At 43.1% G+C, this 27,009-nt stretch overlaps 1 protein-coding gene across 3 annotated transcripts; it reads left to right on the top strand.

Moving 5' to 3' along the window:
- Positions 1 to 6,396: 6,396 nt before the first annotated feature.
- Positions 6,397 to 24,713, top strand: PATZ1 (POZ/BTB and AT hook containing zinc finger 1). Of its 3 annotated transcripts, XM_059485256.1 has the most exons (6): positions 6,397 to 7,682; positions 9,988 to 10,051; positions 13,080 to 13,151; positions 15,499 to 15,670; positions 21,286 to 21,423; positions 23,197 to 24,713. In XM_059485256.1, the coding sequence occupies exons 1-6, from the start codon at positions 6,397 to 6,399 to the stop codon at positions 23,613 to 23,615; spliced, it is 2,151 nt and encodes a 716-aa protein (XP_059341239.1). In that variant the 3' UTR covers positions 23,616 to 24,713. The 3 variants fall into 3 exon arrangements, with proteins under 3 accessions (XP_059341239.1, XP_059341240.1, XP_059341241.1); XM_059485257.1 differs by lacking the exon at positions 13,080 to 13,151; XM_059485258.1 differs by lacking the exons at positions 13,080 to 13,151; positions 21,286 to 21,423.
- Positions 24,714 to 27,009: the final 2,296 nt, after the last annotated feature.

Below are 27,009 nucleotides of genomic sequence, written 5' to 3'. Positions count from 1 at the left end.
TGGAATCAATGATTGGGAAAAACCAGGAGTGTTTGTTTCACCAGGGACAGGGATGTGACTGAAATGGCACACAGCTCATCAGCAAGATCTGAGCAATGGAGAAAAATGGATTTCAAAAAATCATCTACACATTTCAGTCCTGCTGACACTGATCCTGAGCAAGTCTTTTCCTTTACTTGTGCCTCAGTTTTATTTTTGCACAGGAGGAATGTGCAGTTGCTGCAGAATGATTGAAACTGTCATGTTTCCATAGCATTGCCCTGGAGTATGGTAACTGTAGCTCACTTCCACAGGAGAGCTTAGGAGCTAATGCATTTAGGTTTTAGGTCAAACTATCAAATTTAAATAAGCTACTTCATTATGATTCAAATTCTGAAATTCTTTCTAAAACAACCAGTATTTTAGCTTGAGTAAGAGTTTTACTTACATGAGATAGTGAGATGCAAACAAAGTAAATTGAAAAGAGACTTGCAAGTGTTTTGGATAACCATTTAAAATTTATCATTGTACAATACATGGTAAATACTGTGAGTATGAAATTAATTGTGATAACTCATGTAATGCTTCATTAAAATCACATAAAGTACCTTGTTAAAAATAAGCAGTGCGTGCTCACCTAGTCAGGTTTGAGGGTTTTTCCTCCTCTTTTATATTCTAATAAATAACTCAAATACTTGTGGATATCAAGTTTATTCACAGTGCACTGGGAAGGTCATTTTAGCTTAAGAGCTCCTTTGGTGGTAGTACAGCCCTTGTGGTTTTGGTAATTCACCTCCTGCCAGAAGCTGCAGACTCCACTGGCAATCAGCTGATGCTGTGTGGGCTTGCTACAGACTGCGCTTCTAGATTAGTGGTGGGATTTCTGCAGGGTTTCAGAAAGTGGGCAGAAGGTGACAGGGAGGAACTGAAATCATGATTCCAGGTGAAGCAAGGATCTGGAAATTTCATATCCCCTCAGAAATGATCACCTGCCCAGGGGAAAATAATCTCTATGAAATGGTAACGGTGATCTGAGTACTTATGATTTTAACAATTATGGGTATGGGACTGTAACCACCTGACAGAGTTTCCTCATGAAAAAAGGGTAACTGCAACTAAAGGCATATGGAGAATTGGTTCATTTTAAGGTGGCTTTTCTGTGGGTTTTTGTTCAGTTTTGGTGTTTGGTTTTATTTCATTTTTACAATTCTGCAAATTTACCCTATGAATTGTACTTTGATTTGAGAACTGGCTGCTAATTAACCCTATCATTGTATTTCAGGGAAGAACTGCTCGTGCTGAAGGGGAAACAAAACTACAATGAGCTATCATGAGTGGACTAAGGGCCAGCTCCGTGTCTGTTTGGAGGAAAGATATTTTGAAAACGCTCTATCTAAAGGTAAGATTTTTTAAATCCATAGTGCTGAATCTTCAATGGAAGCATAATACTGATTGCCTGAGGTGAAGTGACTCGAGTTGATGCAACTCACATCTTAATTAACTCTTGAGCCAATATAAAGTTGTGTCTCTTTTGAATGCTGTAAAATGTAAAGATGTAGCTGCTCCTAGTTGTCTTTTGGGATTAACTTTTTTCATGCCAGTTTACTTGTTGTCTAGGTAGGAGTTTTCCTGGGGGAAAGCACAGTAGTTTAGCTGTTAATCTGTAAATACCAAACCTTTGTGCTTGCATTGCATATTTAGGAATGTATTGTAATGTATGTTTTAGGAGAAAAAGTTGTCAGTCAGGTTTGCTTAGGTAGGCATGAATGCCTAATTCACTGGGAGTCAACCAGATGGAATCCTAGGTTGTATTTCCAGGTTGCAGATCCCTAATGTGGCAATCTTGTTTTGAATGGGTCAGGTTGCTTTGGTTCCAGGCAGTCTAGAATAAGTTAAACTGAGTAGACTGAAGAAATGAGGGGAACAAAAGGGAGATTAAGTATCAAAGGTTGGCTCCCAAGACTGTAAAATTAGTATAACAATTAAAAGTTGTATAGTTTAACATCAGCTCCCCACACTTTGTCGTGGACTGCCATGCAACACACAGAGTACACAGTACAGGGGTGCAGTGAGGAGAGTGATCAAAAAGAGGAAAACCAAACACTGCTGTTTTCTCTTTTTAAAGTAAGTCTTCCTGTGTACTTTCCACAGCATCACATACCATCCTGTTGCTGTCGGTTTTGTGAGGGTGCTGGGTATTTTTAAAGAGGAGAAAGCTGACAAATCACTAAACCCACGTCTGGGTTCCAGAGGAAACTGCTGTCTCCAAGTCTGAGAATCCTTGCTGCTGGGGTTGGCATTCTCATGGGATGATTCCTAATAATAAACTGAGCAAGCTTTAAAAACTAAATTTAAGTAATAATCAACTGAATAAGTAATGAATGTTGAATTAATTGCTTGTTATATCAGTAGCAGTTAATTAAAATATGGGTGAAAGCTCAGAAAAACTGACAGCTACTCACTGAAATTGCAAGTGTGCCACAAAGTGCTCAGTGCTGTGTATTTCTGTGGAACATGCATAGAAAGGAAATGGTTCATATGACAGATTAGCTGGCACAAGTGCTATGCACAAATGTCTCTGCTAATATTATAATCCCTGTGAAACAGTGACTAACCTTCTTAAAGAGTATAATAATGGGACTATTCTGAAAAATTTCAGTAGCCTCAAGACCTACACAGATTCACAAGTTGAAAGTGTTGAACAAATAGGTATGACTCAACTCTAATTAACATATACCCAAATATGTTTGAACAGATTCAACTGTAACAGTCTTTTGTTACCTCCTATATTTGCACACCAATTTAAGGTCTGCACTTCTGGGTAAGGCCAGTAGCAATTGATCTGCAGTGAAGCGAGCAATGTACAATGTGGAGTCCCAAATGGTACACACATGTTTGGAGAAAAGGAGATTATTAATACTATTGAAATACCAATCAGAGTGCTTCAGCAGGCACCAGGCAGCTGCAAAACATTTAGGGACACCTCAGGAATTCCCTTGAGCAGAAGTGAGACAGGAAATAGTGAGAAGCTGAATAAAGTAGCTGAAGAAAATGCCTTTATTTAAAGGAGGGATGGATTCAAAAGAAGTTCAGCACATTCCAGTGCAGAAGGTGTCGAAGAAAATAGATTATTAATCATCTAAAAAGGAGAGGAAATACTGGATACAGAAAACATAAATTTCAAAATTGAAATTTAAAACTTTCTTTCACATTATCTGGAACTTTGTCTTTAAAAAGTAACTTGTTAGTTGTGACGGTAATTGAGTTTGAAGGTAATCATTCCTGTGTGCTTACACACTTATGTATGGAGAAGTGTCATTTAGTCATCACATTCAATTTAGGGAACTTCACCTTACAAGTCTGTTCATAGTGATGAGTCCAATTTTTGCTCAGTGTGTTTAGTACCTGTTCATTTTCAGAAGGAATTTGGCAATGTTTTAACAAAGACTAGTTGAGTGACTACTTTGATAGTGTCATATTCTGAGACAGGGTAACTTTGGGACCAGAGAACGTTCTAAGCAGCAGTCCTGTAAGTGTGCTGGTGGAGCTGTAGGGTGCAGTGAGGCAGTGTGCACAGCCTGTAAGTATCAAGAGGAGAGCTGCAGGCTCTGCCATGGCAGAGTGCTGAGGAGCCAAGGCAGAGGGCTGTGTGATCCCTGTGATTACCCGGGACTGCAAGGTGCTGGAAGTCATCTTGAATGAGCATCCAGCAACTACTGAGAGTGTGAACTCCCGGTGTGCTGATCTGGCATCCTCGTGGCAAGTGTGAGTGGGTCACTTGCCAAGAAAACAGCCATGGATTTGGGTTTTTTCAGCTTTTACCCAGAGAAGCAGGCAGGGTCTGTGGGATGGTGCCTTTTAAACAGGAGGGCTGGAAGCCGAAACCAGAACATTCCGTGGCAACTGGAGAAAGTTCTGAGGAAAGTGCTGTAAGAGAGGCAGGACCCCCCTCCCCCTGCCTAGAGGAGAGACAAAGAACAGGCGAGGAGGGAACTGAAATAGGAAGCAGGAACCATGTGAGGCTGGGGGCTAAAAGAAAGCAAATTAATAAACCACTGGGGGAAAGGCACACAACTGTCCAAAGCCACTAGGAAAGATAAGCAAATTCCAGATTCTTTCACTGCTCCATGTCTGTGTGTGCTTGCAGCCTGGCTAGTGAGTTAAACACAATCATTTTCCTCACTGTAGCAAGTACAACTTGTGTGTCACAGACTTAAGAGAATACAAGCACTGTGTTATCTACATAATAGGGTGTACTTAAGCTGGGTTTTGTCAGCATTGCTACCACTCCACCTCGAATTTCTCAAAGTGTATGTTCATATCAGGGTGTTCACACACATAGTGCAGTAATAAAAAGTTACTGGTTATATTCTGACTGCAGCAGAGACAAACAGTTCCTATCAAAAGCACAAGAAATCTGGTGTACAGGCTGAGGGCACTGTGTGGCCTTAAGTGTTAATGTAATATTTTGAAAGTTGGAAGCTTGGTGCGCTCATTTGCACATCAGTACCCAGAATGCTTTTTCAGTTCCACCACTATTTAATTCAAGTGCTGGGTTTGAGCTTTTGGAAGGCTCTGTAGTTTGTGATGCCCTCACATGAGCCAAGTTCACTATTTTCCACAGAATAGTTTAAGTGACAATATTAGATCGTGAATAGGTGGTCCAAGCATTCTTAATTAAGCTTGATGTTACAAATGCAAAAAAAAAGTGTCCTTGAACACTTTTTTCCAAGCGTTGTCTTTAACAAAACAAAGAACTATGTTTGGGGAATGTGTGTGTGTGTGATGGGGGGGGGGGAGGGGAAGAGATGTTTTTTCAAAAGTAGAGAAAAATTCCTCTCTGAGACAGAAAGCAGATTTCAGATGCAAATGAATAACGACGATGTTGAAATAGCAGCTCTTCATAGAGAGACCTGGAGCACATAGGGAAGATTCAGCACTAGGACAGTCCAGGCAGCCCCGCGCAGTGAATTCGGCGGCGCATTTCGGAGCGTTTAACCTGGGCCCGGGAAGGGTAACTCGAGGGAGCGGGAGCCTCGCCGCGCTGGGGCGTGGGGCGCTCCGGGCGCCGTGGGAACCCCGGGAGCGCGGGAGGGGCTCCGCGGGCAGCCGCTTCCCCAACATGGACGCACCCGGGGCTCTGAGGTGCCCGTGCCTCCCGCAGCCCCCGGCCCGCGGGTACCGTTCCTTCCAGCCGCTCCCAGAGGGAGGGCATTTTCGCACTGCAAGAATTCCCGCTGTACCCCTTCCCTCCCCCACAATGCCGGCGCCGCGCTCTTCTAGCGAGGCTGAGAGTTGATCGCGTACGGGGGGTGGGGGTGAGAAATGCAATGAAAGACCGGGGGGAGGCCGGTCTGCGCTGCAGCCCCTGGCCCCTCTGGGATCGGCTCTCCTCAGGCGAGCCGAGGAGGTGGGGGCCGCTCTGCGCCTCTGCAGCTCCGGGAGGGTTTGCATTGGACGATTCGCGCCTGGGGAGGGGGGAAGGTTGCCTGCAGCCCCCCCCGCCGGCCCCTCCTCCTCTCTCCAGCGGGAGGGGGGTCTCGGGGGCGAGCTGCAGCCCGGATATTTGGGGGAGGGGGCGAGCGCAGCCCCACCACCCCCGTGAGCCGCAGGGGGGGGGGCCTCGCTGCCGGCTCGGCATTGGAGGATCGGTGCTGGGGAAGGGGGAGACTGCAGCCCCCAGCCCCCGCGGGCGGGCGGGGTGGGGGCCGGCCTGCTGGCTCTGGCTGCTCTTGCATTGGCGGATGCGGGGAGGGAGGGGGGCAGGAAGCGGGGGGGCAGGGGGGGAGCCCGAGTGGCTGGAGGGGGGGTCTCCGCGAATAGGGTGGGGGTCTTCTCGTCCAAAGAAGAGAGGAAAGTTTGCGGCGCCGGTGGTGAGGGTGCGTCGAAGCGGGCGGGGCCCGGACCGGGGCCGGCGGCGGCGGCGCTCGGTCGGGGAGCAGCAGCCGGGGGGCCCCCGCTGGATTTTTGTAGGGGGGGTGGTATCGCCCCCTCCTTCTCCTCCCCCCAGGGGTGAAAGTGCAAGAGGAAGTGCAGCCGCTGCCATCTTTCCTCCGCTCCAAACACACAGGGACGGACGGAGCCGGCAGCCCGGAGCCGCCGCCGGACCCCCGTCCCTCCCGGCTGCAGCCGCCGCGCCGCGCACGCCCCTTCCCGCGGCGGCTCCGCGGCCGCAGCGCCTCGTGGCGGCCGGGCCCGGGCGGGGCTCGCGCGGCCGCGCGCGCGCCTCGGCCGCCCGAGCCTTTTGTCTCGCCCCCCCCGCGCCGCGCGAGCCCCTCGCGCCGTGCAGGGAGCGCCGCGCGCGCGCCGCCGGCCCGGGCAGGGGCGGGGAACGAGCAGGAGGAGGCGGCGCGCGCCGCCGGGCGGCCCGAGAGCGCGCGCGCCCCCTGCGGGCGCCGGCGGGGCGGCGCAGCCCCCATGGAGCGGGTGAGCGAGGCCGCCGCCTGCGGCCCCTCGGCGGGCTGCTACACCTACCAGGTGAGCCGGCACAGCGCCGACGTGCTGCACAGCCTCAACCAGCAGCGCAAGAACGGCGGCCGCTTCTGCGACGTGCTCCTACGCGTGGGCGACGAGAGCTTCCCGGCGCACCGCGCCGTGCTGGCCGCTTGCAGCGAGTACTTCGAGTCGGTGTTCAGCGCGCAGCTCGGCGACGGGGCAGGTGGCGGCGGCGGCGGCGCGGAGGGGAGCGCGGCGGAGGCGGCGGCCGGCGGGGCTGCGGCGGCGACCGGCGGCGCCCCCGGGGGCGGGCGGGAGCTGGAGATGCACACCATCAGCTCCAAGGTGTTCGGAGACATCCTGGACTTCGCCTACACGTCGCGCATCGTGGTGCGGCTGGAGAGCTTCCCGGAGCTCATGACGGCCGCCAAGTTCCTGCTGATGCGCTCCGTGATCGACATCTGCCAGGAGGTCATCAAGCAGTCCAACGTGCAGCTCCTCGTGCCCCCCGCACGCCCTGACATCATGCTCTTCCGTCCGGGGGCTGCCGACCTCGGCTTCCCTCTTGACATGACCAACGGTGCCACTTTGGCGCCCAATGGCAATGGCATCGCTGGCATGCCTGAAGACGAGGCCACGCGGGCTGCGCTCAGCGCTGCGCAGTCCTCCCTCCCTGTCCTGCAGGGTGTGGACCGCCTGCCCATGGTGGCAGGACCTCTGTCCCCGCCGCTGCTGGCCTCACCCTTCCAGAATGTTGCTGCTAGTGCCCCCACTTTAAGCACCAAGAGGGGCAGAGGGCGTCCCCGTAAAGCCAATCTCTTGGACTCCATGATGTTCGGTAGCCCAGGGGGCCTGCGGGAGGCTGGGATCCTGCCTTGTGGTCTCTGTGGGAAGGTGTTCACGGATGCCAATCGTCTTCGGCAGCACGAGGCTCAACATGGGGTGACGAGCTTACAGCTGGGCTACATAGACATCCCACCCCCACGGCTGGGTGAAAATGGTGTTCCTGGTCAGGACGACCCCGACGCGCCTCGAAAAAGAAGCAGGACGAGGAAACAGGTGGCCTGTGAGATCTGTGGCAAGATTTTTCGGGACGTGTACCACCTGAACCGGCACAAGCTGTCACACTCTGGCGAAAAGCCTTACTCTTGTCCGGTGTGTGGCTTGAGGTTCAAGCGGAAAGATAGGATGTCCTATCATGTTCGATCGCATGATGGCTCTGTGGGAAAGCCCTACATCTGCCAGAGCTGTGGAAAAGGCTTTTCCAGGTAAGAGAGTGCTTGTATGGACATTGACACACACAGTGTGCTTAGGATAGTTTGACTGTTCCACTTTAGAATGTTTAAAGGAATGAGACTTCCATAATTTCCTCTGAGATGCTGTTCTGCAGTCTCTGGGAAGGGTTTAAAAGTAATGAAGCCATTGAACTGGGAGTCAGTGGCTTCTGGCTAACGTTCCCAGCTTTGTCCCAGAGCTGGTGTGTGCGTGTCCTTGGGCAAGTCAGTCAGGCTCTGCCTCAAATGACTCTTCTGTGAAATGGGTATAGAAATAATTACCTGCCTCACAGAAGTGCCTTGAGATCGCTGATGTGTCGGTAGCTTGAAGGTGCTGTTGAAGTGCAAAATAATACATCTCAAGATTAATATTTTTCTCGTATCCATTTTAAATTTTCTTTTTCTTAACTTCCCTTCATTTCTCTTAGTTCGTAATGTTTTTTATCACCCAAATGTGAAGGAAGAGGTGAGATTTCAAAGGCTGCAGCATCAAGTATCTTTTAATACATGATCTTTGTGTCCTTTGGGTTTACATCCTTCTGAAGGGGATCCTGTTTCTGCCCTGCAACATACGTAAGATCTGTGCATTTAATGTTGCTGATTTTTTGTTGTCGCTGTTTGTGGGAGCTAATGTAATAAGTAGTTTGGTACACGTAGTAGTGATAGTGGTATCTTATAGTCTTGAGTTAATGAATTTGAAACTTTTTTGGAAGTTTGCCGCTCGCTTTGAGTGTAGAAGTAGTGGGGGGAGGGGGATGTGCTCTGCTATTTCTGTACCAGCAGTCGGTTTTCCACGGCACTTGATTTGCTCTGACGTGAGGCAAGGACTCGAGATCTGAAAACAACTCAAAAGGCCACCAGGCTATGTAAATTGTGGAATTTTGCCCCAGCTCTCTTTTTGATAGAGGGACTTTCTGTTATTGAAATAATTTATGAAAATATAGCCCCCCCACTCTCCCTTTTTAAATCGGCAGTAATTAGGGATGCATCTTCATAAGGACTGCGGATTGAGTGATGGAAGGTCACAAAATGAAAATCTCATCTGTGGCTAGAGGTGAAAGTACTTTTCTTACTATAGCGCTACCCGGGATCGTGTGCCAAGTTTCATTGTTTTCATTGACACTTAAAGATTTCTGCTGTTGCTGTATGAAAGGTTTTTGTCATTAAGGGGAAGTGAGACATCCACGTTGAGTTCTTGTTTTCCTCAGCAAGTTCATGTGAGCAGGCGGGAATGCTGTTACAAAAGTTAACAACAAACCCGTTCGCGTATCTGTAAAACCGAAGTATGAATGAAAACTAGAGACTCTTTAAGTTGCAGTATTCACTCTTGAGCGCAGCCAGAGGAAGTTGGAAGTGTGATGTGTAATTTTAGTGTCCTTTCCTGTGTTCAGCAGCGCTGAGGTTGCTGGGCTGGAGGTACCCAGGGACCCCGAGCAGTCTGTCCGGTTGCACCGCCCCAGCCCAGCTGCACAGTCCAGCCTGTTTGTGTCTGCAGGGCGTGAATTCCATCCCGCGCCCTCTCATTGGTGCGGCCGGGTAGTTGGGGGAGGAGAGGGTGGAGAACTTGTTTCCAAGCGGTTTTGGTCTCATACAATGAAAAGCTTTCTTCCCACTAGGAGAAACTCCCACCAGGACAATCTGCAGCCCTTCAGTCCTTTCTTCTTCCAAGTAGGCTTTGCCGGTTGTGAAGAATGCTCTAACTTTCTTCAGTAATGATTTGCTCTTCCATCGCACCTTCTAGTTGGAACGTTCAGAGCACTTTATTTGTATTAATGCAGTCTCCCTACCAAGTTGTAAGTTAGGAGTGTTTTTTCATCTTGCAGGTGGAAAATGTATCACAGCAACAGAGTTTAGATAGTCTTTTTGCAAGAGGTGCTTAAAGTTGGCTTTTTACGTCTGTGTTTAGGACATAAACCAAAAGGGTGTGATTTTCAAATATTCAGCGCTGTAAATCAAAGTGCCCTGATTGTTAAGGTCTACATAGGATTTTGGATGAGAACATGCAGGCTTGCAAATCATAACTTGTATTTCCTGTTTCCTCTTATCATTCAGTCATGATTTCTTCCTGAGAAAATGCTGCTTTTTAGCAAGTTGCAGAGGGTACATAACAAGGTAGAGTCCCAGTTGTTGACAATCTGGTTCTTGGAAAGTTAAATATCACTACAATTGTCATAGTAGATACAGCACTGGGATAATTTTTTCTTTTTTTTTTTTTTTTTTTTTTTTCTTCTTTTCTTTGGTGTTAAAATTGTAACTTTAGTATTTGTTTTAAGTGTGCTTATGTGTGTTTTCCTTTAAGGCCAGACCACTTGAATGGACACATCAAACAGGTGCATACCTCAGAGAGACCTCACAAGTGTCAGGTAGGAGCCACAGGGGTTTAGATTGATGTTTGGGTAATCTTTGGCATTGCATTTATGTGTGCAGACAATTTTGAAATACCATGTATATGTGATTTGGGACAAATGTGTGTAAAGAACAGTGTTCCACAGTGACATCTGCTTTACATCCCTCCCTTCCCCTCTCACCTCATCTACTTTGGTGCTCCTGCCTCTCCCCCTTCCACCACTGTTCTTCCCTGCTGTGCTGTCCCAGTCTCACCCTGGATCTCTCACCCAGCCACTGGGCTTGGAGTCCCTGTCACTGATGATTCCCTCCCCCTTTTTTTTAATTGCAGTTGTTGCCATCAGGAGGCTCCAATGCTGACTTCATTTTTTTTAGAATAACTTAAAAAAAAATTAGTAAATTGTAATTATCATAACTTGTCAAGATACTATTTTGTAAAATTGCATAGCCTTCAGAACATTGCACTGAGCAAAATTGGAAGCTTTTTCTGTCTCAGGGAGAATATGAATAATGACATCACAATATCCTTTGTTGTACAATGTCATAATGTTGTATATGGTTTTTTATAGTTAATAAGGTTGGAAAGATCAAATGAAGGAAGATACTTTGTAATCCATTTATAGAAAGATTTAAAAGGTGCCTGGAAGTATCAATTAACACAAAGTTGAGAATCAGCTTCCACCATCAGACATTGCCATCAGAGAGATGTTGGGCAAACTTTTAAAACAGTTGTTGGGCTAACAATCTCCATGCTTGGCTTCTGAAGAAATATTTAATATTTGTCTAAAGAAGCTGAAGCAAGACTCTATTCTTTTTTTTTTTTTTTTTCTTTTGAGGACAGTGAAGGTTAGTGGATTTTTTTCTTCTAAAATATTTAACCCTGTTTTATGAAGCTAGACAGTCCTACATGATTGCTGCCTCCTGATCTGCATTGTTGCACGTTTTTACACGCCTGTATTTCCTTCAAATTGTGAGAGTTTTGAAACATGTTGAAATTTTAAGAATCCTGAGAAGTTTTCCAGACAGCTGGAGCCATCTAAAGGTTTCTGTTGACATCCATATGATCTGTGAAAGCCCAGCTCATTTGAAAGGCCATAGAGCTGTCACATTGATTTAACTGCATAAAGCCTTACATTGGCTCAAGTGTCTTGAGATGATTTATGGGTTACAGATTTATACAAACCAGAAAATTCCACTCCTAAAAAGAATTCAGAGTGTGGGGACAGTGAACTGATGATGAATGTTTACATCCCAACAGGAACAGACACTCAGCTGATACCAAGATTACTGGCTGAACACTTTCACAGATAGCACAGATAGCTGAGAATTGTCCTTTGCTAGGTGATGACTGATAATTCTTTTATAGTTTAACCTTGATTTAAGAATATTAAATACAAACTGTGTGAATCAGAGGATACACTAAGAGCTCAGAAGTAAAGAAACATGGAAGCTAAGATGGCACAGCCAAGCTCACTCCATTTCCTTGCACACATGTATTTTGTGATAGCAGTTTCCAAGAGCAGTCTTTCTTACTGTGTGTTATCTAAAGTGCCATAATACTGTCTGCACTGCTCATTTCAGCTAAAAGGTACAGGCTATAGGTTACAATCATCAAGACAGAGTTGAGATTGTCCTTCAGGCTTGGGTTGTTCTTGATTTTTGATTGCTTAGCCCTGCAATTTTCGTGAATCTTAAGGTGCAGAAAATTTAATGACCTGTTGTATCTTTGGAGAAAATGCTTTGCAATATCCTACCAGATTTAGAAAGTCTTCTTGAATATCCACAGATCTGCTGTACATTGTAGAAACCACAGAGGGGATGCAGTCACTGAGAACTTGTTCCAAATATGAAAACTGATGAATAAATTGATGATGTTCTCCCTGTGATTATCTCATAATCAGTTATGCATCTGTTCCTTTATATGTATCTAACATAGGATCTGGCCACCAAGAAGGAAAATAGCTTAATATTGGCATGTTGTTTGCCCATTTTCCATTCTCTTTTTCCATTGATTTAGTTTGGCAAATTAGCTCCCCCTGAGAGCAGCCTGAACAGCCTTGAGGATCCTTTTTGAGTCTGTTTAGTTCCTGTTGAAAATTCCTGTTATTGTCATGCTTTGTTTATGTTTACTGGAAAAGAGAATTACTCCATAAACAGCAGAGCACTCCAGAATCCTCGATTGTAATGGCATTTTTGAAATTTGTGCTCTGTTATGATTTAAACAAACTGGCCATTTACCTGAGCTCTAAGGTATCTTTGCAAACTGGTGATAATGTTTTGTTGGTGTGGCATCACAGCACACTTTGGAGTACCAAAAAGTGGGAAGGTGTCAACCCAACTTCAGAATGAATGAAAGTATGAGAAACAGGACAATTTTAAGCTGAACATCAACAGCAATAGTTTTCAGTGCTCAGTTTGTAATCCTGCACTCATCCCCTGAAATAACAGCTGTGCTTCACAGATCTCTCACAAGTATCCTAACTTGCAGCACCTCTACACCTGATGCCAAAGCCTTACTCCAGCTTTACCATTGCTGTTCATGTAGACTCAGATTAGGGAACATCTCCACAGAGCCAAAGCAGCTGAGAAATCAGATCCAGGAAGCTGCTTTGGTGTCCAGGCAAATGGCACTCTGGATCTCTTCCCCTGGATTGTTGCACTGGTGAATTTATACTTTTTTCCCCAGTCTGGCAGTTGAGTTCTGGCTACAGGAGAAGGAGTGAGTCTGGTTTGTGGCCAGAATGGGGCAGCTCAGTTTCTGATCCCATGGGATGGGGTGAAGCTGTCAATGTGTGAAAGTCAGGCTGCAGTCTGGGAGCAGTGATCTGAAAATCTGGGCACATGAAAGAAAAAGGGGAGAAAACACAAGTTTGCTCCTCTCAGAGACAAGACAGGTTGTTCATCAGACAAATTAAGTAAAATTAAAAATGCTGGTTAAAGTAAAGCACAACTTAATTGGCATCCCAAGTCCAGTGCATATCCCATTGATTTCAATGCAGAATGAGTTTCTTCCTGTCCTAATTTCTCTTACTTCCTGCCTATTAGCAGGAAAATGGCAGCCACCATGGAATAAGCTCAGAGACATCCACATCCATAGAAAAGTTGAAACTTCAAGAGGTATTTCTTAAACAATGTTTTTAAACTTTATATATTCTTTTTGATCTATTTATATACCTGTGCAATGTTTGATAGGAAAGCACTGGAGAGTTTTCTTCTATGATTAACAATTAATGACAAATACTTAGCACTCATTTAGCACTTCACATCTTTCATAAAATAAAACTTTTTTTTTTCCTATACCTTTTATAAATATTAACTATTTGAATATTAACTTTGGGATTTTCTTTAACCCTAGTCCTGTCTCCCATTGTTATGATTCAGCTAAACTGGTTCTTGCTTTTTCCACTGGACTTAATTATTGTTTTTAAGCTTTGTTGCAGATATATTTATTATATAGCTTATTCAAAGGTGAGCTTTACACAACTCAGCAGCAACAGTGAGAAATCAAACACATAAATTTTTATATTGCTTTTGCCTAAGCTTTCAACTTGTTAAGTTCACTGTGGGATAGATTTGGTTTTACTTTGGCATCGCTGTATTTATGTGATTTGTCTCTGGTCTGCTTCTCATTGGCTAAAGCACTCCCAATGCTTGGGTATGGACCTGCCTGTGGCTCTGTTTAGAGTTATTGATGATGGATCTCTTGGCTGTCATTGTTGATACTCTAGTGATGTATCTTTAGCTGATAGCCAGCAGATTGATTGGCATCAGTGCTGCAATCCTGCCTTAAGAGAGTGCTTACCTCTAAGAACACTTTAGTAAGTGAAAGCTGCATCTGTTTTGCTCAGTGCTGTGTACTGAGATCACAAATGAAGAGAAATCTTTCACGTTTAAGAATTTGCCTCTTAAACCTCAATACTTGTAATTTATACATCTTTGTCTGGTGGGCATAGTTAAACTGTGCATGTTGTAGAAATCCAGATAATTTTACTGTTGCCCTTTCAATTTCATTAAGTCCTGATCCTCTGGGGTGTTAAGTCTTGTACTTGCTGCAGAGCAGCCTCAGCTCCATGGGAGTTTTCCACACTTCAGCATCTCACAGGATCAAATGAGTGTAAAGCCTGGTGAGATTGATAGGTGCTTTTCAGCTGCCTTCAGTGGTTTTTGGATTAAGCTCTTGATTAACTGAATTCTATGTAATTACATTATTCTCTTCTGTATTATCAGTTCCACTTACTTGAATTATAATTTTGGAATTTTACTAAGATTGTTACTTTAACAAGTCTTATCTCTATTGAAACAGTGGTTTAATTACACACTGGTATTTAAAAATACAGTTTATACCCAGTTCCCAAGACAGTGAGCAGCCTCATATTATTTTTGGGGGGTTTCTGGTTACATCTCTTAAAACTGTGATATTTTATATGAAGTTGGTGTAAACAAAACACTGTACACTCTTGAATGTCACTGCTCTGGCTTGGTCTGGTTGTTCTGATGTGTGTTTGCTTTTGTTTGTCCTCTGGCACTTGTGAAATGGTTTAGACTATAACCCTAATTCCTTGTGCAGCATATTGCTGGTGACTTATTTCCCTTCACACCTTAGAGACACAGCAAGCCTTTCAGACCTGGCAGGCCACTGGAACAGGCTGTGGGCACAGCCTGCTTGCCCATTGCTGGGGTTGGAAAAACGGGAGGGAGCTTCACTTACCATGCAGATTTCAGCTGGAAAGTGGGCAGATAGAATCAATATTATCTTATGCCAAATCAAGCTTGTTTTGTGGCAGTATTGGAATATGATACCTTGACCAGGGGTAAGTTAAAACAAATTACAATGTCATGCAGTTATTTTGATATCTGCTCAGTTTTGAGGCTTCACTGCTACAGTTTGTCTGCACTGCTGCTGTGGATACCAGAGTGACTCTTCCACTGTCTCTTGTCATGTTGTCATCCCAGATAATTCTGTGATCCTTTGTTTGTATGTCTTCACACTCCAAAAGAATTCTGTGTACTGAAGTCAGATTTATGTAATCAAAGAGTAGAATTGAGGAAAATGACAGAGAGGACATTTGAGTGGTTTAAAGTGATTGTAATGGCTCAGAAAAATGGCAGAACTTATTGTAAACACAGCAAAGTGGTTTCTGCTACTTCTTTTGTTAAATATTACTTAAAATTTTAATATCTTTATCCTCAGAAAGGAGCTAAAACCTTACAAGTCTATCTTGGAGTAAGTTTTACTGTCTGTAGTGTGTCAGAGCTGTTTTCTTGCTGCTTTAATTCTTTTGAGTGGTAACATTACAACTTGTGCAATGTGTTGGTGTTCTGAATTTTTTATCTGGGGGAAAATGCCTTATGCATCATCATGCACAGTACCTAAGGTATTTACTCTAAAGAATGCTAAATATATTCAGCAATATCAGTGCTGTCAGCAGAGCTGATGACTCACATGGTTGTGTTACACCTGCAGACCTGCAATGCTTCCTTTGCCACGCGGGACCGGCTGCGCTCACACCTGGCGTGCCACGAGGACAAAGTCCCGTGCCAGGTGTGTGGGAAGTACCTGAGAGCAGCATACATGGCAGATCACTTGAAGAAGCATAGTGAAGGACCAAGCAACTTCTGCACTATCTGTAACCGAGGTAATGAAGGAACTGGTTTTAATTGCACTGGGATGGGCAGCACCCGAGGGGAGCTGTAAGGCCGCGTGACTCTCTGCAGCAGGAGGAGGTTGTACCCTGTTTGTGTCCATACTCTGCTTTTCCTGCTGAATCCTTAACCCTGAAACTGATGGAGCACAGGTCTGGCCTTTTCACATGGCTCCCAAAGAAATCTGAAGCAAATTTTATTTGCTAAATAGCAGATCCCTCTACAATAACCATGCTTACTTGCATTGCTGCTGCTCAACACACATCTTCTTTTTTTTTTTTTTCTGTACCTAATCAGACTTGAGCCCTTGCAGTCAGTTTGGAAGAATGTTTTTGTATCTTTAAAATACACATCAAGTTGAAAATCATACATTGAACATAAATCTACATTGTGTTACTAAGTATTACTTAACCTCCTGGTGCAACAGAGTCAAGCTGCTCTCCCTCTTAATTGCTTTGTACTAATGTACATTTCTAAAACATCCTTTGTAAAGAGCACTAGGAATGTGGTTTACCTTTATTTGTACAAATACAATTTTTCACTGTTGGAAGGGACCCATAAAGATCACCAAGTCCAACTCTGCTCCATGCAGCACTATGTAAAACTAAACCATATGACTAAGCTTGTGAAGCTTTTCCATCTTTTTTGGTACTCTTCAGTTGGAGAGAGTTGGAAACTTAGGCTTTGTGGGATGTAAGGCAAGCTGGAAAAATTATTTTTGACTTACTGGTGGTTTTTTTTAAGGGATTGATTGACAAGTTCAAAATGCCTTTTTGGCTCACACAGGTATACATAGCTAGTAGGTGTTAGAAGAGATTGCTGCTGTGTTTTGGGATTTGTTTTTTCTGATGAGTCTTTTTCTTGCAATGTGTTCTTTTTTCTAGTTAAAGAGAGGTGAAATCTTTTGAGAAAATAAAGTTTTTCTGTGTTTAATGTGCAGACTGTACAGGGAGCTTGTGGAGTTGATGAGTAATCAACATTAAATTGCAAGGGAGGTGTTTCCTAGTTGAACAGTCTGTAAATCCTGAAAGTGATGTTATCGGTGTGAATGGAACAGGCATCTGGGTTGAAAATCTTCAGGTTTTGAAGCTCCAGGTAGATGGTGTGAAATGGAGCTTGCCCTCCTTTTCAGAAGGCCTGGCTTCTGAAAAACAGAAGTTTAAGCTTATCCTGATTCTTTTTGTGGCAACAACATGGAAGATATTGTTTGAGATCAGGTGCTATCCTGCTCCCCTCCCGTTGAACATAGTGCCAGACAGAAACTCAGATGGGCTGGGAGGAATTGTCTTGTTTCCACGATTTGTAAGCTTGAATTTCAACTTAACTACCACTGGATGTCACTGCAGCTCTTTGGAAATGGAGCCAGAGTGACAAAGACAGACCCGGCATTCAAACAATAAAATGACCGAGTGGTTTATTCACATTTTACAAGTCTAAATGTACAGTGGGAATTGAAATAAAATATCTACTTCTGTAGAAGGATAGGGAACCTGTTGTACAGCAAACTTTAAGCAACTACTTTCTTCTTACAGTTTGTGTTTTTCTGGGAGTTGTCACAATTGTCTGCTGTGAATTTCAGTTTGCATCAGGATTTAAAACATGTAATTATGAATACTGAATAATGTTAAATTTCATAGGAAGTGTTAAAATTCATAGGAAGGGTAAGCTACAGACTGGATTTATCAAACAGCTGTGTTGTAAACTCATTGTTTTATGCTGTAAATTTTGATAATAGGTTTATGATCAATGACAGCAGAATTTTTAATCCCAGGTGTTCTAGAATCAAAGTATAATGTTCATTGTTTTAAATAATTCTTTTTTAAACTGTAGAGCCTGGCAAGATGAAGTCTAATGGAAGATTTCTGGATTAGAAATATCTGTTTGATAGGCACTGGTGCAGTCAGAAGGCACACACAGTAACCTGATCACAGCTGTGCCATGACTGGGGTGCTTGTGCAGAGAGATTTTGTTTATTCTTCCCGTGGCTAATGTGCTGCTGTATTTTTTAATTGAAACTTAGCTGGTTCTGGATATAGTAATTGTCAAGCAAGAATGCTCTGCAAGCTCAAGCTGCTTGTGGAGAGAATTTTGGATGTTGGCCACTTTAAAAAAAAAAAAAAAGTGGATGGAAAGGTGACATTCCTGGTGTTAATGACAGCCTCAAACTCCCTGAGTTTATCCCACTGGACTAAAGGCTTTGCTGTGGACCTTAATGAGGTGTCTGGTGTTGTTTTAAAGGTTTGATGGCTTTGGGAGATGGGGATGGAACTCAGTACCTGGCAGAAAGCTGTAGCCAGTAGTTTGCCATGTCATGTGGCTCATTTCTTTATCACACCTATTTCTCTTACAATGTTGTGGTATAATTTTAAAAAACTACCAGCTGTGAGTTGTTTTTTCCAGGTTGTGTTCTTACTTGAGGTCTTTATGCTTGGAGTAATCATGGAAGCAATTAAATCTTGTTAAATCAGGGAAACAGTGAAGTGGTTCTGGGGAGTTTTGTGTTGGGTTTTTTTCCCCTGGGATTTTGGGGGTTGTTTCTTTTTCTTTTTTGGTTTGGTATTTTGTTGTTGTTTTTTTTTTTTTTTCTTAAAGAATTTGTCTAAAAGGTGGTTAAAAAATGAATCCTCAAGCCTCACATTTTTAGACAAATTCTCTTTAATTGGTTTAAATAAAGAAGATGTGCTCCTGTTGTGTTCTCACACAGTCTTTTACCATCCTTAGGAAATTTATTTGCTTGGTTGGGCTTTTTCAAAGTATTCCAGAGATTAATGACTTTGGTATTTAGTAATGACACCTGCAACTCAGAACTTGGGGTTGTGTTTCAAACACATACACATTGTTTGTTTCACAGAATTAAATTAGTTAGGAAAAGGGTAAATATTCCAATCACAAATGAGGATTTATTTTTTCACGCTGAGTTCTTGTACATTCATGGGGGACAGAATGCAGTAAATAAAGTAAAAACATTCTCCTCATGTTCCAGCTAAATCCAAATTACAATTTTTGAACAAGGATCATCCTGCAATTATTTCTATAGTTTATCTCCTTATAGACCTTATCTAAGAGATCAAGGGACAGGTCCCATTTATATAAAGGAGATCATTTCCTCTCTATACATGTTTTTAATATTGGTCCTTCTGGTATGAAGAAATAATGTTTTGCAAAGTGGAGAGATGTGTATGAGTAAAGCAATAAATACATTCCTGCTCTGAAAAATACTGCCAATACTGCCACTTTATCCTCTGACTTTGCTCTGAAAGAGATTTTAAGAGTGAAGGATTATGGTTTATAAACCCCCATCTTCCTAGGACAGGCATTCATAATTAAAGTCTGGTGGAGATAAAAAGGCCAGTCCTAAGTGCTTCAGGAGAAAATTAGGATGAAAACAACCCCAGAAAAGTCTCCCTTTAACCAGTTTCCCATGAAGCAGTTTGCATTCTTAGGGTTTTGATGGAAGTTGATGACTCACATGTTCATCTGCCAAGTGCATAAAGGGGAGCTAACACACTTTGCAGCAGTTTCCATTCTATAAAACAATGAACTCTACAAATAGAACTGCAGAGTTCAGAAAAAACCCTCTGTGCAGAGATTACAAGTTCAGATTTTCCTGTGTCAGTTTGGTGTAGAAAAGCACTGAATACCTGCATGTAGTCCTTTTTTAATGGCTGGCAGGGAGATTTTAATGCATTGCTGCATGAGAGGTTGATCTCAGCATGCATGTGGTTATTAGCCACGTGTGTGAAATAAGGAAAGCACCTCACAGGTGGAAGTGTCACCATTGTATCTGTACACTGTGCTCTTTGCTCTGCCAGTCAAAGACTGGTTCTTTCAGCTCTACAGTGAATTTTTGGTATTTGTAGGAATATATTCTCTTGCTGCCCAGTGAGATTTTCAATGCAGCATTTTGTGTCTGAGGGTAGGTCTTGCATTATTTCAGAGGATAATATCCTTGCATGAATTCCCTGCATCACTTGGCCTTGGTGATTCTGCTCCATTGTATTTTGAGAGTCACATGTTCTTGGTTTTATCAGTTGTGATTGATCTACTTTCTGTACTTTTATCTTCAGCTCAGGGGTGCACAGTAACTACCTCTGGTTCATTCTCAGCAGCCTGCCCCTTTTCCCTTCAGCAGCTTGCTGTGGAGTTCTTGCTTTGCAGGTCCTGTATACATAATTCTTAATAACCTCTGGATAAAAGTCAGGGTAGAGGGGTATTCTGTGTGCTAGGCACAGGGAAATCTAGTGTAAAGCCACATTCATTATTAAATTCTGCACCTGAAACTAACAGCTGCAGTCAGAAAATCCACCCCAGAGAGGTGTGTAGTACTTGCTTTGCAGCATTCCTAATATATTACTATATATCATCAAATGTAAATGCAGTTATATCACTATAAAAATGGCTTTATGGTAGAATATCTACTCATATTTTAAGGAAAATATTGTTATGAAAGTTCTCTTGCAAGGGCTTGTGCTGCAAATGCTATATTGGTTTAAAAAAATCTAGGGCTTGGGTTTTCTCTCTCCAGAGGGGGAACCTGCAACTCTGGGTCTGCACTGGTGAACCTTGTGTTGTGCTCTTAGTTGTTAGTGGGAAATATTTCTAACAAGAAAGTGCCATAATACTCTGTTCAAAGTATAACAGAAAATTAAGCTGCTTGGTGGTGGCAGCTTTACCTCTGTAGGAAGTCTTTAAAACTCTGCCTCCTATATGGTCCAATGTGCTAGGAGTGACTGCAAATCTTATTCAGGTTGAATTTAAAAACTTTCAAAGTATATGTGAGATAATTCCTTGCATTAAAAAAAACCAACATGAGACTTGAAGAAACATTTTAAAAAGCACACACACAAATGTAAAAACCTGCTTTGTTCAGAAATCAATTGTTTGATATATATGTTTTTATTTTCAGTGTTTGGTGCTTACAGATCAGAGCTGATAAAAATACTGAAATTTATTTTTAGTACTTTTTGTTAACTGTAGACAAAATATGAGTTCTAGTATATTTTTTTAAACTCAGGGTGAGCTGACTGCAGGAAATATACTATTGAGCAAAAGTGTATACCTTAAAAAGTGAATAGTTTCAGCTTTCTGTCTTCTAGAAGTTGCTGTAAGTGCTATAGAAACTTAAGGGGAAAAGCACACTAAACCAATAAGGGTTCTCAATAGATAGCATTCCTTCAGACCTTAAGAGCACAAAATCTACTAATTGGAACTATCTTCCAATGTATTATCAGATGACAAAAATATTTTTAATTAAAAAATAAACCAGCAGAAAAATGGTGAAGAGACGTGGGTGCCTTTTTGTATGATGTCTCTTCTGCCTTTTTTCCAGAAATTTCATGTCACCTGCTAGGTTTGCTTACACAGAATTTGTTTTTAAGGAGGCTGCTCTCTCTTTGTGACTAACAAAAAGCAAACTCAGTCTGATGAAAAGTGTGCATTGCGTTTCTGCCTGAGGATGACAGGACTCCTACGTGAGCATGTCACAGGGAACTGGTGGAACAGCAGCTTTAAAATAGGGAGCAGGAGCAAGAGAAAGATTAAAGGAACAGGGAAGGCAGATGTGTGTCTTTGCTGGTGGCAGGATCTCATCTCCTTTTATCTTGTTTAGGTTTCTCCTCTGCCTCCTACTTAAAGGTCCATGTTAAAACCCACCACGGTGTTCCCCTTCCCCAGGTCTCCAGGCACCAGGAGTCCATCCCGAATGGGGGAGCAGCGTTCCACTGCGTCAGGACCTATGGCATCAAAGGCAAGAGACTCCTGCTCTGCACCTTGCTGCTCTGGGCAGGGCTTTGTGGTGTGGGTGTCGGGCTGGGCACGAGAAACGGGAGGGAGGAAGGACAGGGAAATGCTGGAGACAAGCTTAGGGAGATGCAGGGAAATTCCATAGCACCATGTAGGATATCATACCTGTCATTGCACAGCTGATTTAACAAGTCTAGGGGAAGGAAATGGGCACAGGAGAGTATGTGAAGCTTTGGCAGCTTCTTTCTTTCAATCTTCAGGGAGATTGAAAAAGCCATGTTAGTTCATCTTGACCCTCTTCCTTGGAGCAGTCAGCATCTTAATTTTGCCTGAGGGCAAATTTGTTAGTCCCACTCCCTTGAATCTTGCGTCAGTCAAAGCCCGTTTGTGGTTTTGCCAGGAGCCATACTGTACATGCAGCCAGCTGTCTGTAGCTAAACTTACACTTCTAAATGCATTGTTGGGGAGGAGAGGTGAAGGATGATGATAGTACCAGTGCTTTCTTGTTTTGACATTCATTTAACTGGGGGGGGAGAAAAAGTTGTTATTGTAAGCATAGCCAAGTTAAGCACTGCTTAACTTCTGAATAAGTAAAGCAGTGTGTTTGCCTGTGTAGAATAGCTTTTTGCTTCTTGGTTTGAGCTGTCAGTATTCCTGGTGAAAGTGAAACATCAGAAAATTCTTCAAAGCCATGGTTGTTCTGGTTTTTTCTTGCCCAGGAGAACACAGAGGGCTGGGTTGAACAAACACTGTGCCAGCAGAAAGCTTGAGTTGTGTAATTTTTCTGTTGAAGTCTTGACAGAGTTACTACAGAAGCCCTTTAGTTTTGGGTGGTGTGCTGACTTAACAAGAGATTTATTCCAGCTCAGTGGTGTATTGATTTCATGCATATCCTGTTAGGTTTGTAATGCTGAGTCCAGAGCAAATCTGTCTTTTGGGTTGTGCCAAGTGGTTCTTTGGTCTCTCAGAGTTAATAGTAGATACAGCCTGTTTGTATTCAGAGACTCCTTTAGTATCTGGGTTTCTCACGCTCATTCACATGCACTGAGCAAAAAAGTGTGGACAAACTTCCCTGGCATAATGCCAGAGGAGAATGGGGGAGACTCCAAACATACCAAGGGCTTTGCCAGGAAATATATCCAAATAACTTAAATAACCTCTCTGCTGTTTCACACTGCAGTATTTAAAGATAGAACAATTTTAGGTTGTGAAGTTAACTTCTAACAGTGTTGCACTTGTGAAAAAGAGTTTCTTGAGACTAAATGAAATTGCACTTCTTAAATTGCAGTAGCTCCCTGCTGTTTTGCTGAATGTTTCCAGGTTTCTTCACATCTTGCTGCAGCCTGTTGTACTTCATGAAGTTTCTAGGCTCTCCCCCAAAGTATCAACAGCATTTCAGGAGTGTGCAAGTGAATTACACAGTTGAAAACTCATCATTAGGACCATCCTTTTGTAGTGTCTGAGGTGTAAACATTGTGAGACATCCTTGGGATTCAAGAAGTGTTGTATGAACCAGCCATTATGGTTGCATTCAGTACCATGACAAATCCCTGATGAAACCCCAGCTGTTGCTCTGATAGCAGCCTGGTGGTTTGGAAAGGGGACCTGTGCTCAAGGGCTCTAGGATGTGAGGGATTGGATGTGAAGTGTGTATCACTCTGTTGTGACAGGCATTCATGTGATCAGGTGGTAACCAATCTAATTTATTTTAATGCATGCTAAATATCTTGCTTTGGGAGCCAAGATTCTGAGAACTTCTCTTTTCTTTTTCCCGTAGAAGGCCAGAAATGTTCACATTCGGACCCGACTGAGAGTTCTGATTCATATGGAGACCTCTCTGACACCAGTGACCTCAAGACTCCTGAGAAGCAGAACACCAATGGGTCCTTCTCGTGTGACCTGGCAGTCAGCAAAAACAAAATGGAGATGGAAGGAGAGAAGAAGTACCCGTGCCCCGAATGCGGCAGCTTTTTCAGATCCAAGTCTTATCTGAACAAACACATACAGAAAGTGCACGTCAGGGCCCTTGGTGGCCCTCTGGGGGACCTGGGTCCTGCTCTGGGATCCCCCTTCTCACCCCAACAGAACATGTCTCTTCTGGAGTCCTTTGGGTTTCAGATCGTCCAGTCAGCATTTGCATCATCCCTTGTGGATCCAGAGGTCGACCAGCAACCAATGGGGCCAGAGGGGAAATGAGATCAGTTGGATCTTAAAGCAAAGCAGCAGTCTGGCTCTGATGATAAGATGCTGTGAATGAAAGAGGAAATAATGAAATTTGGTTCTATAGCTGAGAATTTTTTATTCATTTTAGCTTCCTTCTTTGTCTCATGCCCTACCCCACCTTTAAACCTTCACTGGGGAGAGGGAGAAAATGCTTCTTTAGCTGATAAATTACAGAAGATGGTGTCCTTGAATAGGAGATATGACCCAAAACAAATGGAGCTTTAGAGGCTGCTGGTGGTGTTTTCCTCGTGTTCTTTGAGAGTAATCAAGAGTTACCAGCTCTGGTCTGAGATGAGACAGTCCTAGTGACCGAGGCACCCGGGGAGCTGCAGCTACAGGGAGCTGTGATTTTGTTCTCCCTCTATTCCCCTGCCCTCCCTAAACTCCCCCAGAAAAACAGTAAGTTTAAAAAACAGACCCATTATTGAATATAACGTTAAGTAAAATGCCCCATGGTTCCTAGCAGGTTACAATGCAGTTGTCCTTTTAAAACCAGAAACATTTAAAGAAGGTGAGAGAATTTGATCCCCTTCTGCCTTTGTGAGGCTGTGAGTGCTGCAGCAGGACTGAACTGCTGAGAAAAATCACCTTACAGAACAGGTTGTTTTTATTACTTTTGACCATTAAACTTGCTGTCAGGTTTTTAATTCTTTATTATTATTATTATTTTAGGACCTGTTGTAGTGAATTGCTACTGAAAAGCCAGTCTAAGGCGGTACACAGAGCACTCGTAAAGCAGCAGTCACATTAGGGTTAGTATGAGATTTTTTTTTTTTTTAGATGTACTATAATTAATAACTTGGCTAGTTGGTTGTTTTAAGTCTATGAAAGAAATAGTTTTTATTAAAATAAAAAAAAAAGAAAAAAAAAAAAGGAAGGAAAAATACCATTACAGTCTGGTTGACTGGTGCTCATTTTTCATGTGGGGACCGAGGGGATGAACACGATCAGCTATCGGGTTAACACTATGTACCACTGACTTGTTTAGTGTGAATAAACCCAGGGGTTCACAGAGTGATTTTGATTTAATTGGATTGGACTCTATTAAAGAAGTTAGTATGTTACTTTGCATCCCCTCGTTTTGTCTGGTTTTTGAGCAGTTTGGCCACCTGTCCAAAAGGTGTGCAAATGAGAGCCAGTAATGAAATGTGAATCCCACTCTGCACTGTGCTGTATTCTCAGTGAGCTGGGCTTTTTGGCCAGTTGTGCTCTCCTGATCTGTCTCTAGTCAGGTTTGCAAAAGCCACTGTTACTCCTTTCTTTTCCAAATGAGGTGAGAATTGCAAACAGCATCTTTTTGAAAAATAATTGGTTACAAAATGCAAAGAAGCTGCACTCCAGGCTGTTGGACATTCCATTTAATCTGAAAATACCACTTGTGCAGAAATAATGTCCTTTCTTGACCCTCCCTTTCCTTCCATGTAACTAGTCATGGTTTTATGTACCAAACCCAGGTATAAATGTTGTTTAACACAGGGTTAGGAGTTAGGAATACTCTGAGTTTTAATTATGGTTCTGCTGTTGATGCTCAAAGTCACAAAGAACAGTTTCCTGAATTTATTCCTTATTTTCATATCTGTGAAGAATCTTCTCTACATCACAATTGTTGAGAGAGTTATTGAGCAAAGGTTGAAGTAGTGATTTGGTAAACTGCTTTGTGTATTGAATGTTTCTAAAAAGGCCATTCTGAGAGCCCATGTCCTGCCCCAAACATGCATCCCATGAGACAATATCTGCCTCCATCATTAGTGCAGTGCTGGAGCAGGACAGACCCTCTTGGACCAGGTTCTCATTTGCTGCAGGAGATTTGTGTGTGCAAACATGCACAAAGTGTTCTTGTGCCACTGCCTGCATTGCCCAGGTGCTTCTAACCCAAACCCTGCAGCTGATGCTTCACTGATATTCCAAATTTGGTTTTATGTTAGAATTAGAGAGGCCTTTGTAAGTATATGGATTTTGGAATTACATTCTAAATTCTACAGAGTTAGAAGACCCAGATTCCCTCTTGTAAGAAGCTACTTTTTGTACTTGCTCTCCACTATTATAAATCAAGGATGAATAATCAATGGCTTTCTCTTTATAGCACCAGCACTTTCTAAATTGAGAGCATGTTGCAGTGGACTTGATGTTTTGCTATTAGTCTGTGTTGGGAGACTGAAGGACATGTTCTTCTCCAGTCATCTCCTCCCAGAATCCTGCAATAGGTATGAGCCTCATTTAAAAGGAAAAAGCAGTGAAACAAACAAACCCCACCACTAAAGCTTCATGGAATTGCTCTTGTACTGGTAAGATTAGTAGACAGGTAAAAACAGAATATCTTAGACAAGTGACAAAACTTTTTAAAATACCTTACAAATCTAGTGCTGAGACAACCTTGTAAGCTCCTGAGCAAATCAGGAGAGAGGCTTTCCAGTCAGCACAACAATTTGTTGGGATTAGCAAATGCAGCTGCAGTCACTGATTTACTAATAGCTCATAATTAATCCACAAGGGAAATTTCTGTTGAACTGAGGCTGTATGCTGAGAGACAGAAGTTTTTGTCCCCAGTGTTCCTACATGCACTCAAAGGTGCATTAATCAAAAAATTCAACTCCAAAAGCAAGTCCAGAGTACAGAACACTTTCATCCTACATTTATTTCCCCTGACTTTAGTGTTACAAGTGGGCTGAATTTTGGCTGTATCTATCAGAATTTAATTTTGAATGCTACAGAATTTGACCTGGTGAAACAAAAGCCTTTATCTGAAAAACAAGCCTTCAAAAACACTGTGTATTCTGCTTGTCAAAGAAAATGCTTACTAAGTTGTCATGAATACATTGAATGAAAACTACTTACTTCTCAGTCTAGTGAACAGGGAAACAATTAGGCAGGAGGTTAACAATCCTGAAATGACAGTTCTAGATTATCCTGGTGTAAATGGGAGAGATTTGTACCAACACAGGAGGCTGGTGCAGGCCAGTGCCAGCAGGAAATTGGGCAGATCTTTAGCTGTGCTGTGTTTTCAGTGCTTTTTGCTTCTTTGGGGGCATACTGTTCCATTCTGGACAGTAATTTAATCTACATGCAAATTCTCTCTATTCTGTACTTTGGGAAATGCCTGTTTCTTATAGAATATGAGACAGATCCAAACAGAGAACTCAGCCTCACAAGTCCAGAGTTCAAAGGGAAGTATGTAACATGCCTTGAGCTGCAGCTTGTTGCCATGACATTTGATTTTTAATTGGTGTGTAGATGATAGCTCTGCTTTGGGCCACCCTCCCTTCCTTGCCTTCCCCTTTGCAGGGACTGCAAGCCAATGTTTGAGTTGGTGCACATGTCAAGAATGAAAGTTCAGTTCATGCAAATTTAAATCATCAGACTTGTAGTA

This window comes from Ammospiza nelsoni, chromosome 18, assembly GCF_027579445.1.
Source record: "Ammospiza nelsoni isolate bAmmNel1 chromosome 18, bAmmNel1.pri, whole genome shotgun sequence".
Classification (NCBI taxonomy): Eukaryota; Metazoa; Chordata; class Aves; order Passeriformes; family Passerellidae; genus Ammospiza; species Ammospiza nelsoni.
This window is presented reverse-complemented; position numbering and strand designations above follow the sequence as displayed.

Excerpts from the sequence above, each read along its gene's own strand:
- PATZ1 (XM_059485256.1), top strand. The coding sequence starts at position 6,397 with ATGGAGCGGGTGAGCGAGGCCGCCGCCTGCGGCCCCTCGGCGGGCTGC. Across the intron at positions 10,052-13,079 it reads AGAGACCTCACAAGTGTCAG|CAGGAAAATGGCAGCCACCA; the intron begins GTAGGAGCCACA and ends CCTGCCTATTAG. Across the intron at positions 21,424-23,196 it reads CAGGACCTATGGCATCAAAG|AAGGCCAGAAATGTTCACAT; the intron begins GCAAGAGACTCC and ends TTTTTCCCGTAG.